This window comes from Maniola jurtina, chromosome 16, assembly GCF_905333055.1.
Source record: "Maniola jurtina chromosome 16, ilManJurt1.1, whole genome shotgun sequence".
In the NCBI taxonomy this organism is placed as follows: domain Eukaryota; kingdom Metazoa; phylum Arthropoda; class Insecta; order Lepidoptera; family Nymphalidae; genus Maniola; species Maniola jurtina.
The window spans coordinates 2796948-2812540 of NC_060044.1; the positions used below are offsets into that span (position 1 = coordinate 2796948).

General features: G+C 37.6%; 2 protein-coding genes across 4 annotated transcripts in view; one reads left to right on the forward strand and one right to left on the reverse strand.

The window, feature by feature from the left end:
- Positions 1–7127, forward strand: part of LOC123873431 (indole-3-acetaldehyde oxidase-like) — a 32944-nt gene extending 25817 nt beyond the window's left edge. The window contains exons 20-26 of the mRNA XM_045918275.1: positions 217–367; positions 977–1234; positions 1678–1889; positions 2118–2403; positions 3594–3719; positions 5450–5591; positions 6658–7127. Coding sequence (XP_045774231.1) covers positions 217–367; positions 977–1234; positions 1678–1889; positions 2118–2403; positions 3594–3719; positions 5450–5591; positions 6658–6788 — 1306 coding nt within the window. The 3' untranslated portion in view covers positions 6789–7127. The remainder of the gene's footprint in view (positions 1–216; positions 368–976; positions 1235–1677; positions 1890–2117; positions 2404–3593; positions 3720–5449; positions 5592–6657) is intronic.
- A 1130-nt stretch (positions 7128–8257) lies between these two features.
- LOC123873266 (UDP-glucosyltransferase 2) overlaps positions 8258–15593 on the reverse strand; it is a 55518-nt gene continuing 48182 nt past the window's right edge. For 2 of the 3 annotated variants that reach the window (XM_045918051.1, XM_045918052.1), the window contains exons 3-7: positions 12762–12904; positions 11719–11902; positions 10721–11218; positions 10006–10234; positions 8260–9022 (exon numbers count right to left, since the gene is read on the reverse strand). In XM_045918051.1, coding sequence (XP_045774007.1) covers positions 8436–9022; positions 10006–10234; positions 10721–11218; positions 11719–11902; positions 12762–12904 — 1641 coding nt within the window. In that variant the 3' untranslated portion in view covers positions 8260–8435. Of the gene's footprint in view, positions 9023–10005; positions 10235–10720; positions 11219–11718; positions 11903–12761; positions 12905–15593 lie in introns of all 3 variants that reach the window. The other variant, XM_045918053.1, reaches the window with a different exon arrangement.

Genomic DNA, 15593 nt, shown 5'->3' on the forward strand with positions numbered 1-15593 from the left:
TATACGTCATAATAAGAGTATTTTTGATAATTCAATCCCTAAGGGACTAGAATAGGGGTTTGATGTTTGTGTAGTCACGCGGATGAAGTCGGGGGCATAAGTTAGTTTATTCATAAAATTGAGTTAACATATGTATGAGTGTTTGATGAAGGTTGCCCCTATTCATTATCTCATAATATGGCTACATAACTATAATAATTTAGAATATTTTGTTAGGGAATGGAAAGAAAAGGTGGAAATACAGGACCAAGAAGACACGGATACAATCAGCTATAAGAAACTGGACGCCTTCTATTTCAAAAAGGAGCTTTCGGGGCCGGGTCTCACGGGGGAGGAAGTGATAACAATGCCACATCCATTTGTGCTGGTAAGCATACAATATTGCATATAATATTATATACGAGCTATGATTCGGACTATCGGGGCCATGACTCTATGAAACTCGCATGTAAAAGTTTTTAGATTACTTAATAAATTTTTATTTCATAAAAAAAAAACTGGCCAAGTGCGAGTCGGATTCGTGCACCGAGGGTATTTTTTTCGTCACTTTACACGATAAATCAAAAACTGTTATCCATAAAAATAAATAAAAATCTGTTTTAGAATGTACAGGTAAAGCCCTTTCATAATATGATTGGTATAGTTATTTTACTTTGAAAATTGAAAATAGTAATTATATTTGTTCATGAACACATTTTAATTTTTTTTGTAATGTAACCACGAATTAAAGGTTTTCAGATTTTTTCTTTTACTTGTGCTATAAGCCCTACCTACGTGCGAAATTTCATGATTTTAAGTCAACGGGAAGTACCCTATAGGTTGTTTTGACAGACACGACAGACGGACAGACAGATAGACAACAAATTGATACTTCAGTTCAAGTTCAGTTTTCCTTTTGAGGTACGGAACCCTAAAAATGTGACAAATAATTTTAAACATTTCATAGTATATAGCAAGCAAATCTTCGTTTATCCAGGGCATGGTGAACCTTGTATATCGCGACCGACCTGCAATGATGAACATGTTAGGCAAAGCCATCAACGGTATCTTCGACAACCCTCCCGACATGTTCATACGAGTGCCCACTATGGACCTCCTGTTTAGAGGAGTCCTCATTAACTGCTCCAGAACCGACTTTGCCCCTAAAGCTGCCTGTACTGCATTGAAGAAGGAAGCTGCTGATCGACTGATATTTGAACCTAATAACCAGTACAGGTTTTCATTGTTTGGAATGGTAAGATTACATTTTACCCTACGTTACATATCGGCCTTCGGTTATTTTATTATAGCCGCTGCTGGGACCAGTAATAGTGGCCTTCGGGGCTTAAATTGCCTGTTTCACGTCCTCACTAAGCAGGTGTGATATGCGGGTTTGACTAGTCGGACTAGTGTCGCTTCTGCTTGACACCAGTCTATGCTATTTCTCCAGACTAGCTAATCCGAAATGGTTATACCACCATTGGTTGGTCGTCAGAACCTCATTGCAAACTAGGTATACCATAGGGACATTGCGCTCTTTGATGTAGGAATATATGTATAAGGCTTTCAAAAAGACACCGTGGCTTTTCCTGTAAAAAATATATTGAATAGCTATCGAGGATCTATGTTACTAAAAATCTGTGAGAGAAAGTAAAATAAATTCAAAAAATTCCCACTGAATATGTATATTTCTTCCAGCGTAACGCAACTGTGGACAAGCATGTAATAACAGTAAAGAGAGGCATCAAAAATGTAATGGAAGTTGGCAGGGTTCTAGCTGTGGATGGGAAAATGGAGCAGGAGATATGGACCGGGACATGCAACGGGTACAACGGCACTGATGGAACCGTGTTCCCGCCGTTCCTAACCGAGTTCGACCGTTTGGAATCGTATTCTGGAGACTTATGCAGGTAATTATAAATCCGCGGGAAGAAATTAGTATATCCGCTCTCTCGGAATATCGTAATCTCATACAAACAATAGAGGCAAAAATCTCCGTGGACGTTAACTATTTTGATACACACCAATCACATTGAGGTAACTTTGAGAGTAAGCCAAAGAAATTGCTTTTTATCGCTTTTATTTATATTTAAACAAAAGCAATTCTATCATGATTAAAATAACCTTTTTATTTCCAGAACATTCAGACCCTGGTACCAAAAGAAGACATCCTATAAAGGTATAAAGACCAACCGCTACATCGCAAATATCGGAGACCTTGCAAACGATCCCGACCTTCAGTGTTTCTGTGGTGACCCTGATAAGTGTCCTCCCAAAGGTCTCATGGACTTAACTAAGTGTTTAGGGGTACCTATGTATGCTTCCATGCCTCATTTTTATGACAGTGACCCTGAACTGGCTAAGAATATCAAAGGTCTAAGTCCAGATAGAAATGAACACGAAATCGTCATTGATTTTGAACCTGTAAGTACACGAAGTAGTTAATAAAATAACTGAATGATCATGTAACTTGGTGTAACAGTACGATATCATAGGTATAAGCTCTTATAAGGTATAACTAAGTCTTCCAATGGTCTATAACATTTCTTTGCCATACCTACGGCGTTACGTTATTATTTTAAAAGGTTATGCTATGGCTTACGGTAATATTCACCTATTCATCATCTAAAACATGGTCTAATCGGAATAAGGCTAAGCTGATAAGGTTATCCGAATTACAAATTATAGGTTAAATAAACCACCACTTTTAAACGAGGATGTTATACATTAGTAGGCACTAGGCAGAAGTACATTCCATTCCATCAGCCTGTATGCATCCATTGCTGGACATAGGCCTTTTCAAGAGCACGCTATTAAACACGGTCCTCCGCCTTCCTCATCCGCCCGCCACCTTCTTCAAGTCATCGGTCGAGCGGGCTGGAGGTCATCCCACACTGCGCTTACCGGTACGCGGTCTTCGCTCCTGCCCGGCTAGCATGGGCTGTAGATAAAAATTATATCCCCCGATTATATCCACTGATGTCATACAGATCAGTGGATATAATCGGGGATATAAGTTTTATCTACTGCCTATGCTAGCCGGGCAGGATACGTCTGCCCCATCGGCCGTCTGTTCTGCGACAGACATGACCTACCATTGCCTCTTCAGCTTACTAATCCTTTATGCTATGTCGGTCGCAAACTACATGGCTCTGAGAAATCAAAACAGCTTACAATATGATCTCCCTAGCAAAATTTTCTATTACGCCGAGTTTTTTGCTGGTTCTTCTCGGTAGGAACGGCATTTCTAACCAGTGGTAAATTATGTTGACGATTCAAAAGCACTAGTAAAAGTTTATTTAAATAAAAATCTATTCTGTTCTATTCTATTCTATTGTCAATAATATATTATTTCGTTCAATCTTCTTCTTCCAGCCCTTATCCCATGCTACGTGGGGTCGGCACAACATGTCTTCCTCTTCCACTCTCTTCTGTCATCCATCAACTTATCATCTACCTCTTTTATACGCATATCCTCTTTCACGCAATCCATCTACCTTTTCTTTGGTCGTCTTCTTCTCTTTTTTCCATCCACATGCATATTTAACATTCTTCTAGTGGTATGACTCTCTTCCCTCATATTATTTCGTTCAATATTAAAATTATTTTTTTAGATCACGGGCACCCCTATGGTCGCAAAACAGAGAGTACAGTTTAGTATGCTGCTATTAAAAACGGAAAAGATTGAACTCTGTAAGGATTTGCCGAACGTCATAGCGCCCTTGTTTTGGATAGAAGAGGTAATTGTCATTTTTTTTGAACTGAGACCAATATAACGCTTTATAAACATGGTATGGTTAAATATGCATATCGAAGGGAAAAATAGGGAAAAAGACCAAAGAAAAGGTGGATGGATTACGTGAAAGAGGATATGCGTATAAAAGGGGTGGATAATACGTTGACGGATGATAGAAGTGAGTGGAAGAAGAAGAAATGTTATGCCGACGCCACGTACCGTGGGAGAAGGTCAGAAAGAAGAAGAAGATAAACATGGTATGGTTTCTTCTATTTAATTATTATTAGATTCTGATCATGTTCTGATTGATAGATTGATAGGGTCTGTTTATTGATAGGGAAACAATTGTAGAGCTTGAATAAAAATATCAGAATTATTATGATCATAATCCACGTAGGGCTTAGTGTATCTAGTAGACATCTCTCTCAACTCCTGCAAGTAGCAATGAATTTTTTCAAAATATGGAATATATTTTAAAAAATATATTAATTTTTTTTTCTCAAATTGATTAAGTAATACACGATGCTTATGACTTGCGTGGATTAAAAATTTTTTGACGTTTACGTTGGAACTCGGATTTTCCGCATTAAAAGTTTTCTACGTCCGTTTCCGGGATGCAAGCTGGCTTTCTACTATATTTCGTCCAAGTTAGTTAAGCGGATGGGATTCTGAAAATCTTTGATCATCCGGGTGAAAATGTAACCTAAGTATGTCCATTTTCGAGATGTAAGTTATCTCTGTCCCAAACGTCGCTATGAAAACAGTATAAAATAAAATGTCTTTGCGTCAAAAAGTAACAGAGAAACAGACAGAGACATATTCGCATTTAAAATATTAGTAGATATGAGAGAAAGAATTTTCTATGAAACTTAGTAACATTGAAAATAAAATTCTTAACAACAGGTGGCAAAGTTCCCATGCTTGTAATTTAAAGCGAAGGTAATTTGCGAAGTTCAGATTTATTATTATGACTGATTTATACCAAACCTTACCATAACTTAATAGTTACTTCAATCTGAATTCTATAATACCTACCTATATGCTGTTTCTCATGGGAATCTTTGACTTTGACTAGTTACAGACCTACAATATGACCAAAGCCATGCGCCGGATAAAATATTTTTGGCAGAATCTCTTGCTTATTTTGGCAATATTTCTGGCACAATGGTGCTTGCATGAGGCTTGTGGATTTTAACTGTGCACTTCCCATATAAAAAGACTAGTCTTAAAAGTATGGGAGGTCCCTTGTTTGATTCCTAGCTTGGCAGTTTAAAAAAAGTTGGATGGTCCTTCATCATGGAATTCAGAGCCTCAATAGCTCAACCGGTAAAGGAGTGGACTGAAAACCGAAAGATCGACGGTTCAAACCCCGCCCGTTGCACTATTGTCGTACCTACTCCTAGCACAAGCCTGACGCTTAGTTGGAGAGGAAAGGGGAATATTAGTCATTTAACATGGCTAATATTCTCATTTAAAAAAAAATACATACATACGTACATAGACTGCTAAAATCATTACCCTTCCTTTTGGCTTTGCCGCAGTCGGGTAAAAACCAATAGACGTTGGGTTCCCAAGATGCTAGAACGGCGACCTGATGGACAGGCAAATGAGTTGCAGCAGGGTGTATCCAGGCGGCTGCGCAGTGAATGTCTATCGGTTGACAATGATGATGGTACTTACTGAATGCAGTAAACCTAACCTATATAATTTGTTCATAATCATTTCATTGCTTAGGGTCTAGCACTGAACAAAACCTTCGTGAACATGCTAAAGCACCAGCTGTTCATCCCCAAACGCATCGTGGGCGTTCTTCGCTGGTTGCTGGTGGCTGGTGGGGTGACAGGCGTCCTCCCATGCCTGCTCTACCACTTCAAAGGTACTATCAAAGTGGTAAATATCTGAACAGTCTTAACACAACAATCTATGAATAATATGTTCCTGGCTGAATTTTGATCACTGCAGCCAGTTTTAATGGTGAGAAAACAACTACGTAGAAGATAATTTATAGTGTAGTCTATTCCTTCACTCTCTTATTTGGGAGCACAGTTTAACACTACTGGTGAGAAATTAGGCGCATGATAAATGGTTGAATTGTGAACTCTAGGCTACAAACTCCTTGGCAGACAACCCAATAACTCATTTATTTGACATAAAAACTTTCGCGTTTATAATACTAGTAGAATTTATATAGATTTTTGGCATAAATGAAATGAATGAACTAATTAAACCGTATCGGAATCAAAATCATGAAAATAGTAGTTACGTTACAAACATTTTACCACACAAATGCTCTTTGTTAAATCTAGGAGCTCGAGGCAATTTCAAATACAACGAACGCTGTGTTTGGTTTTTGAGCTTGACAGGGCAATTTTGGAGCCGTATTTTGTCATTTTAATTTTACCTTTGATAAACCCCGCATGTTTACGGAAGGCCGTTTACAAAATGGTATAAAACTTTTGTTGCTTAGTGAGTCTTCATTTTTCAATACTGTTACATGAAGTTACTACAGTACAACCAAATTAATAATGCGCATAGAAATCTTCGTCACTGTTCGGCAACGGTCGTATGATACACATGATATTGACTCCTATTTGTTTATAACAAGGTGCAAAATTCGTCGTATTCCCGGAAACACCCGAATTATTGAATCGTAAGAGCCCTAAACAATGCACTTGCATTTTGCACCTTGTTATAAACAAATAGGAGTCAATATCATGTGTATCATACGACCGTTGCCGAACAGTGACGAAGATTTCTATGCGCATTATTAATTTGGTTGTACTGTACCTACATAGAGATCATTGCTGCCACGCGATTTGTTCCTCAGTCAACCTTTCGTTTCCGGTATGGCATGATGAAAGAACATACCAGGCACATCCCCTCGATTGTCGTTAAAGCTCTTTTTTACCTGAAACCAACTGTATCCTCATTTTCATTTTCAGACCACATAATGCGCTTTGCCGTAAAACCAGACTCCGCCAGTGTCTCCAAGGTCAATCCTGAAAATGGTGATGCAGACTCGAAAATTAATGCGATCAGCTCAGGAACAGTTTTACCTAAGATCGATATGTAATTAATATGTAGATACCTACCAAGTTAATTTTAACATACTTAATTTTGTTATTAGTCATAAGAAATTAATTTAACTATAGCAGAAGGTTAAATAGGTTAAATAAGTTACACCACCTTTGGATCACATCTCTGTGATTGCTTTCTTCGTCTTCGGCCTGGCATGAAGTACCTACTGTTGCTACCTTTGAGATGGTCTGCTAATTACCATCTCAATGCATTATAATATAATTATTCGCCATAGAGTCTAATACACTGCATACTATATCTGTTGATATCTTGCATAGTGTATCTACAGCACCAACGCGGGTGCAATTTTTGTTTTATTCCAATACAAGTTAGCCCTTGACTGCAATTTCACCTGGTGGTAAGTGATGATGCAGTCTAAGATGGAAGCGGGCTAACCTGGAAGGGATATGGTAGTTTTCATTAAACTCATACCCCTTTGGTTACGCTAAATCGCTTGGCGACACAAACCAATACTGTGTGGCAGATATAGAAAGGATACGGAGAAATCAACGTTATAACAATTACTTCTTTTTATTTTATTTTATTTTATTGTGAGATAGGCTTGCGCGACGACAATCATGTTGTCTGAGAATCAGAGCAATAATGAGGTTGGAACTTGAAGCGCGCTTGCCTAGCAAATGCCTTTTATCATAAAAATCGGTCTCCAACTAAGCATTTACTCATATAAAATTTTAACATTATAATAGATGTAAAAATTAATCCTAATTCTTTTTTCTTCACGAAATTAAATAAAAATTATTCGCTTAGTGCCACCTCTTTTACTGTTCACAATTATTTAAACATAACTACCTATTAAAACTTATAATTAACTAGACGTTTATATTTCATTTCAAGCTCTAACACCTAATTTTCCTTTAAATTCGTACTTTCACGTAGGTATTCCTATTTTAAGTTTTAATGAATTTTCCAAATATATATAACTAATCCACAACTAGTTAGTCCAATTTTACTATTCATATTAATATCTCATATAATTAAGACTTATCTCTTAGGTATAATAAAAGTGTATTTGCGTTATAAAACTTTATTATCCTATAATTAAATATTTACAAATATTATATTCACTAACAATACTTATCTAAAGTTTTTCATCACAATAAAAAATATCTTAGAAACCTAGAATCAATCTCCTACGGTAACTTTAGTGGTAACTAACAATTTATGGCTGAAAGCACATCGCGGCAGAGCCAAAGCGCAGTAAAGCGTCTTTTTTTTTTTAAAAAAAAAAAGGATATTAGTCATGTTTATCATGATAACTAATATTCTTCTCCAACTAAGCGTAAAGCATATTCTAGGAGTCAGTGCGACAATAGTGCAACGGGTTGGATTTGAACCAGCGACCTTTTCAGATTCCTGTCCGCTTCTACCGAGGCTCTAGCTCGAGGTCTTTTCTAGAATGTTATTTTTTTTTAATTGAAACTCTTCCCAACAACACGCGCTGTCTGTTTTATTTTTAATTTTGTTTCACACGCGTGTACATTACATAGTGAAGGTGCTATCGAGTATTATGTGGCGGAACTAAAGCTCAGTTTACTTTGAAACATTGTAGAAAAGACACGTCGCTGCACTTTGTCTCTGCCGCAATAACATGTGCCTTGAGCCTAACATCTTAATTTGGTACTTACAACCTCTTCTTCGCTATCGACGCTTGATCTACTCGTATTAATTTCGTGGATCTCTTCAATAAATCACTAGATTTATCAATCAACTTATCCATACGTTTACTTTGTACATAATCGACTAGCCATTTGAAACTGAATCTTACTACAAAAGCTATAAGAGCGAAAGTTGTAAACATTGCAATTAGAAAGGCTAACGCTACATCCAACAAATAATACTGGAAGATATTCAAATCTTTGCCCGGCGATTGTAAATGATAAGCTCCTTTGTGCCGTATCACGTACTCGGTCCAATAAATAGCCCTTTCCAAGGGAGTTTCTTTTTGATCTCTCAGAAGTATCTGTCTACTTTTAACCTGTATCTTGTACTTTGGTTCGTTTATTACTTCTTTGATTGCTCTGTACAATTTGTCTGATGTCAAATATTGGAGGTCGAGTTTTTTCGCGTAGCCATCCAGCTCTGCTTTGGCTGCGTTGGAGTCGTGGTCGCAGAACACTGGTATGCTGATGATGGGGACTGCGTGGTAGACTGTCTCAAACATGCTGAGGAGACCTCCGTGGGTGATGAACACTTTTATCTTCGGGTGACCTGAAAACGTATTTTTTCATATGTTCATAATAATATTAATCAATAGTAATATTATATAATACGTGACATTGAGTCTGTCTGTCTTTCCATATCCACCCATCGCCCATCCGTTAAACCAGTTTTGACTTTAGTTAGGTACGCATTGGTGGACATAGGCTATTAGCATAACTGGGATTGAGAGAAAAAATTGTAAATACCAAATATTATAAGAGAAAGTGACTTATTAAATGAAGGAATAAATAAATGAGAAACACGAAAGTACCAGGAAATAACTCCGTTTGCCATTCAAATTAATGGAATCACAATAATTATGGAGGCAGGTATGCCTATCAACAAATGTTTCGCTTGGAATATCCTTCCCATTTCCGTTTACCAGCAGTATAATAACTCGGATATCTTCAAAGCTAGAATAAATAGACAATTAAGACTGTCTTCTGCATTCCGAACTGGACTGCATAATTTCCCATCAAGAGACAGAACCAATTTAATATATCAACAGTTCGTTTCTGCAGACGTAATTGCGTAATAAATGCTGTTTGTTGTCACTTATTTACTTACTTTCAATAGGGATGATGACTACTACCTAGTCAAAATTTTATTTACATAGGCATCATCCCAATCGTCCAATTGTTGATAGATAATATGTTGATGGATGACAATAATTGCTATAGATGATTGAGCGTCTCTGATTGGAACTCTCTGATGGTATATGACATGCCAGTCGATTTTTTTCTTATTTACTTTGTTTAAGTGTGAGGGTTTTCGAAATACATATACACAAAAGCCTGATGATAGAGTTGGAAGATGAATACTGGAAATTGAATTGGACTTAAAAAGGTTTTTTATGGCTTTTCACTTATTTAAGTGTATGTATGAAGAACAGCAGATTCTATTTGTGGCACCCATAGACCTATAATACTCGTGGCACCCCCACAAGGCGATCGGAATACGAAAGAACTGAACAAATTACTATTTACACCTACCTAACAAATCCTGTTGAGGCAACCAGTTGTAAAGACGTATGTTGGACGGAATATCTGTCAAGTTCTGTTCTCCGTCCTGTTTCCACAACACCCTTTGCGGTAGCCTTCCCAAGGCATCGATGAACAGACGATGAGCGGAGAGCGGCATTTTGTTCGTTTTCACTGAAGATCCCATGGAAACGTACACAAAACCTGCTGCTCCAGCACCGGATATCCAATCTTCTAGATCCTGAAAACCGTCAAAATTGCTAATTTGATAAAGGAAACTTTTGAAGATTGATTTTGGAATAAATTGTTCTTGTTTGGGTTTGTTAACTGCAGTTCCGGTTTTTTAATAAGAAAAAGCTATGAAATAATTAAAACAGTTTATGAACCAGTTGTAATCTGGGACAAATTGTGAAGGTCAAGGTCAAAAAAGATAGTAAAAGGCTGTTAAATGTGAATAAAGTATAAAATAGAAATGAAAACAAGAATTTAAGATTTTACATGTACCTAGGTTATTTACACTAATAAAAGGATTTTGAAAAATTCCAACGGAATTTCAAAAAAAAATGTCTAAATCCCACGTAAATGAAGTCCTGGAAAAACTAGATATTTAATAATAATAAATTAATATTACTATTTATCGTTGTCAAAAAGACCACCCCTGGTTACCCCTGGACCAAAAGTGCCCAGTGCTAGTTATTTTATAAATGGCTTCCAAAATTATACTTACAGGATTCAAATTCTTCGATTCCTTGCAATGAATACACGCAACTTCAGCCACATTTGGCAAGAACGGTCTCGGGTAAGAGACTGAATAATGCCCATTCTGAAGAATAAAGCTGACATTCTTCCCCATATCGTATACATGCGGCATTTGCGGTCCGAAATGTCTTCTCAACACCCCTTGTAAAATCGTCACGCTGATCCCATGGCCCAACATTGCTCCAAGATGCCAGAAAGTGTTCAATGCTCTGTCCACAAATCCCATGTTGTCTGTAAAAGCTTTGGCAAAAATTGGAGTTACGGAGTACGGTGCTGGGCTACCAGATATGCTCGTCGGTCCGGCGTAGAAACCCACGGTATTGATGTACATGAAAGGGAGCTTCATACGATAGACCAGGCCTAAAGCACATTCTGGGTAGGCTCCATCCAACATGATCAGATCGTAGCTCCTTCCTGACCGCAAAAAGGATCTCGTCTCGTAATCGCTGAGGAAGGCCTCGCAAGCCTGGAAGAGAGCTGGTATATTATATTTCATTATTATTAAATTAGAACTGATTTAACCTTTTTATTAATTAATAAAATATACTTGTATATTTTGTCTTAAATTCAAAATTGTTCAGAAAATGAAAAGAATGGGTTTAGGGTATGGTTGATAATGGTGATAATTGTGTAAGCTATTATCATATTTAGTGACCAGAAGCAGTGTGGTACGTCCGACCCGATAATCCTTCAGGATCGTTTAGGGTAGGAGGGCAGTAAATTGTCAAACTAAAATATTAATCTCGTGTCGTGAAGATAACACAAAAAACACGACGCTGTGTTTCACTAATGCAGTTCTATCGTTCATTATTTTATTTTCGTTTGCACATTTAAAAAAATCATAATACTTATGAGAATTTTAGGATATAGCTGTTCTAAACGTTAAAAATTACAGAAAAGACCGAAAACCACAAAGAATAGTACCTATTTAACGCCAATGAAGGTAAAATATAAGTGAAAATGTACCTCATAACCATATCTGATGATATCCTTATAAGGCAGTGGTTCCTCTCCCCGCATCCTAGCGCCAACCAGGTCGAAGGTCATGTAGCCGCGGACGAAGGAAGACAGGCCTTCCGGGACGATCTCCTCCAGACCCTCGATGTGGAAGTCGGGGGAGAACGGGCTGATTAGTGTGATATTGTGGTTCCTGTAATATTAAGATGTAATCAAAATACTACCTAGGTGCATTAGGAGCTTCTCCTTTCAGCAAAGGTTGCCTGGTAGAGGCTGCTCTAAGCAATAAGGCCGCCTTTACACACAATTGTATTTTCTGTTTTCTTCCTTCTGTGTTTTTCGTTTACATGTTTTTGTGTGCAATAAAGACTTCTATCTATTTTTTTAAAGAATGTTAGCCATGATGCTAATCATGATTAATACTCCTCTTTCCCCTCCAATTAAGCGTAAAGCTTGTGCCAGGAGTGGGTGGGAGTGAGTGCAACGGGTGAGGTTTAAACTGCCGACCTTTCGGAATTCAGGCCGCTCTTCAACCGTTGAGCTATCGAGGCTATAAATCTATCTATCTACATAAGGACTCTAGAATGGTGATTTATCCGTACTATCCATAATAGTGTTATAAATGCGAAAGTGTATATCTGTTACGTGTTCACGGCCATCCGCTAACCGCTAAACCGATTCAGATAAATATGGTACAGAAATAACATATGCATCCCGGAAAGGGGCATAGGCAAGTATTTATCCCTAAAAATCAAAGCATCCCACGGATTTTTTATCACCTAGTATTTTACAAATCACAAATCTTTGGACTCTGAACTAACTAGGACCATCAAATTCAACCATATTTGGCAATATGCAGGTCTTATCTGAGAAGATTTAAACACAGAGACAGAGTCCCTTCGAACAGAATCTATATCCATTCTAAGACCGTCTTTTAACCATCATGGAGCTGGAGTGGTTATGAGTGTGGACTAGGATTTGATTTTGACTCCTTCAGCGAAAATGTTTCAGAGTCATCCAAATATTTTTTAAATTAGGCAAAACAGACATACCTTCTGATAAGACCCTGTGCCAGCTCGAGGAATGGGATCTTGTGTGACTTGGTGCCACCCATCGTGACCATGAGGATGTCGCTCCCGCAGGCCGATGCTGCCAGCAAGATCGGCAGGCATACTATCGGCCACCGAGAGCCCTTCTGGAAACAAACAAAAAAACTACTTATTTACTAGATGATGCCCGCGACTTCGTCCTCGTGGATAGAAGTTTTTTTTAAATCCCGAGGGAACTGATTTTGCGAGATAAAAAGTTAACTATGTCTATTTCCGGGACGTAATTAGCCACCTCTGTACCAAACTTCATATAAATCGGTTAAACAGATGGGCCCTTAGAAGAATCCCGCGGGAACTCTGATTTCCCGCGATAAAAAGTAACCTATGTCCAATGGCGTGCAGCTCACAGAGGTATAAAAGCACTGCCTGCTCTAGTTGTACTAAATCAACACTAATTATTTCCCATTATGGCTTGCCAAAAAATAAGCTCATACCTTAATGCTTACCCTGGCTTTAAACTCTGTGCAGGCCACTGCATATGTCCTTCCCTGGGATGTAAGCTAACTCTGTACCACACCAAAATCGGTTAAACTGTTGGGTCGTGAAAAGCTAGCAAACAGACAGACACTTTCGCATTTATAATATTAGTATGGATGGATAGTAAGGATTTTATCTGATTATTATAAAGGGCTTTTGTAGGTGAACTATTATGCCAGCACCATCGTTACAAATGAAATTAAAAACCAACTATAGTTAAATCTAAAACTAAGTATAACAATTTGAGAGAATCACTAACAAACAATGTGGCAATAAACTTTAATAGTTCATATCTAGTGTTCAAGGACCGATTGTGATCAAAGCTGAAAATCTTCTTTTATTTTTGAGAATTAGCTGTGTTAAACATGTTATTTAACCCACCCATTCATCTAAGCGTAACGCTTGTGCTAGTAGTAGGTAAATAGGTAGTCAAGAGGAAGAATAAAATAAACATTTGCAAAAATTTCTTACTGGCGCAGTACCTACCAGAAATTTATTGAAAACCAAAGCTGATTTTCAAGGAATCTGTGATCTCAATATCATAAGCATATGAGAAAGACAGAGTATATCTTGTAAGTATTGAAAATTCTTGAAATATATTAAAATAACATTGTGGACAAGATTTATTTTCGCAATAAGGTTCGGTCGGAGTTCCGACTTACATTTACATATTACATTTTAAGTATGTATATTATATTGGCTTCGATGTCACATAGGAAAATATTGGATACCTAAGTACTTAATAGCCCTGTGAGTTAACACTTTCTAGCATTATGCTGTTTTATGTAGGTAGGTAGATATACCTATTAGCAGACTCGCACCTCTAACTTTCGGGCTTAGGTAAGTACTAGATACTTACTTGTGTGCGTTTCAGGCAATTAGTGTTAATTAAAAATTTATAACGCCCCCGACAAATGAAGGTTACAGTAACTAGAAAAGAGCTGATATCTTTCAAACGGCTGAACCGATTTTCTTGGATTATGGCTAAGAACACTCTCGATCAAGCCACCTTTCAAACAAAAAAAAAATAAATTAAAATCGGTTCATTAGTTTAGGAGCTACAATGCCACAGACAGATACACGATACACATGTCAAACTTATAAAACCCCTCTTTTTGGGTCGGGGGTTAATCACACTAATATTATAAAGGCGAAAGTTTGTATGTGTGTGTGTGTGTGTGTGTGTGTGTGTGTGTGTGTGTGTGTATGTTTGTTACTCCTTCACGCAAAAACTACTGGACGGATTGGGCTGAAATTTAGAATGGAGATAGATAATAACCTGGATTAGCACATAGGCTACTTTTTATCCCGGAAAATCAAAGAGTTCCCACGGGATTTCGAAAAACCTAAATCCACGCGGGCGAAGTCGCGGGCGTCAGCTAGTAATAAATAAAGTAGGAGTCTAATAAAGCGGTTTCCTGGAGAGAAAAAAAACCTAGCATGGATAAAAAACATGGATAAAAACCTAGTACGGATACCCTTGTGGGAGTTCTGCCTTTCATCATTCAAGCCTGTATAAAATCCCGTATACATTTCGCCTTTATCAACAATAGGTATGTATGATAATGAAATGAAACAGTCTCCCATTGTTATTATTATGGTACAATGGGCTAGGATATATTTTTGTGCCGTGAGAAAACGGCGGTTAGGTAGATAGATATATTTGGCATCGATACCCAGGTAGATAACTCTTATAAATATGAATACCTACTTATTTATATATTGCTAGGAGTATTTATTCATCCAAGATTGCTAGTCGATACTCGCAACTTCGTCCGCGTCGATTTAGGTTTTATAAATCCTGTGATTTTCCGGAATAAAAACTAGTCTTTGTCCATCTCCCGGATTCAAACTATCTATGTACCAATAGGTGATGCCACACAACTTCGTATATGAGGATTTAGGTTTTTTTTGAAAACCCCGTGGAAAATCAAAGATTTTCGAGACCGAAATTAGCCTATTGTCTTTTCCCGGGGAGCCACGTCTTAATCGATTAAACGGATGAACCGTGAAAAGCTAGCAGACAGACCGACAGACAAACACACTTTCACTTTTACAATATAAGTATGGATTCAGAATAAGTAGGTATCATCATCACTATCATCTCAACCTATAATTGGTAGATTTCAAACACCTTTGAGAATATTATTAGAGAAGACCTCAATCTATCAAAGCACAGCTCAAACTACTGGACTGATTGGGCTGTTTGGCATGCAGATAGCTATGATGACACATCCTCTAAGGAAGGATTTTTGAAAATTCAATCCCTTAGGGGGTGAAATAGGAGTTTGAAATTTG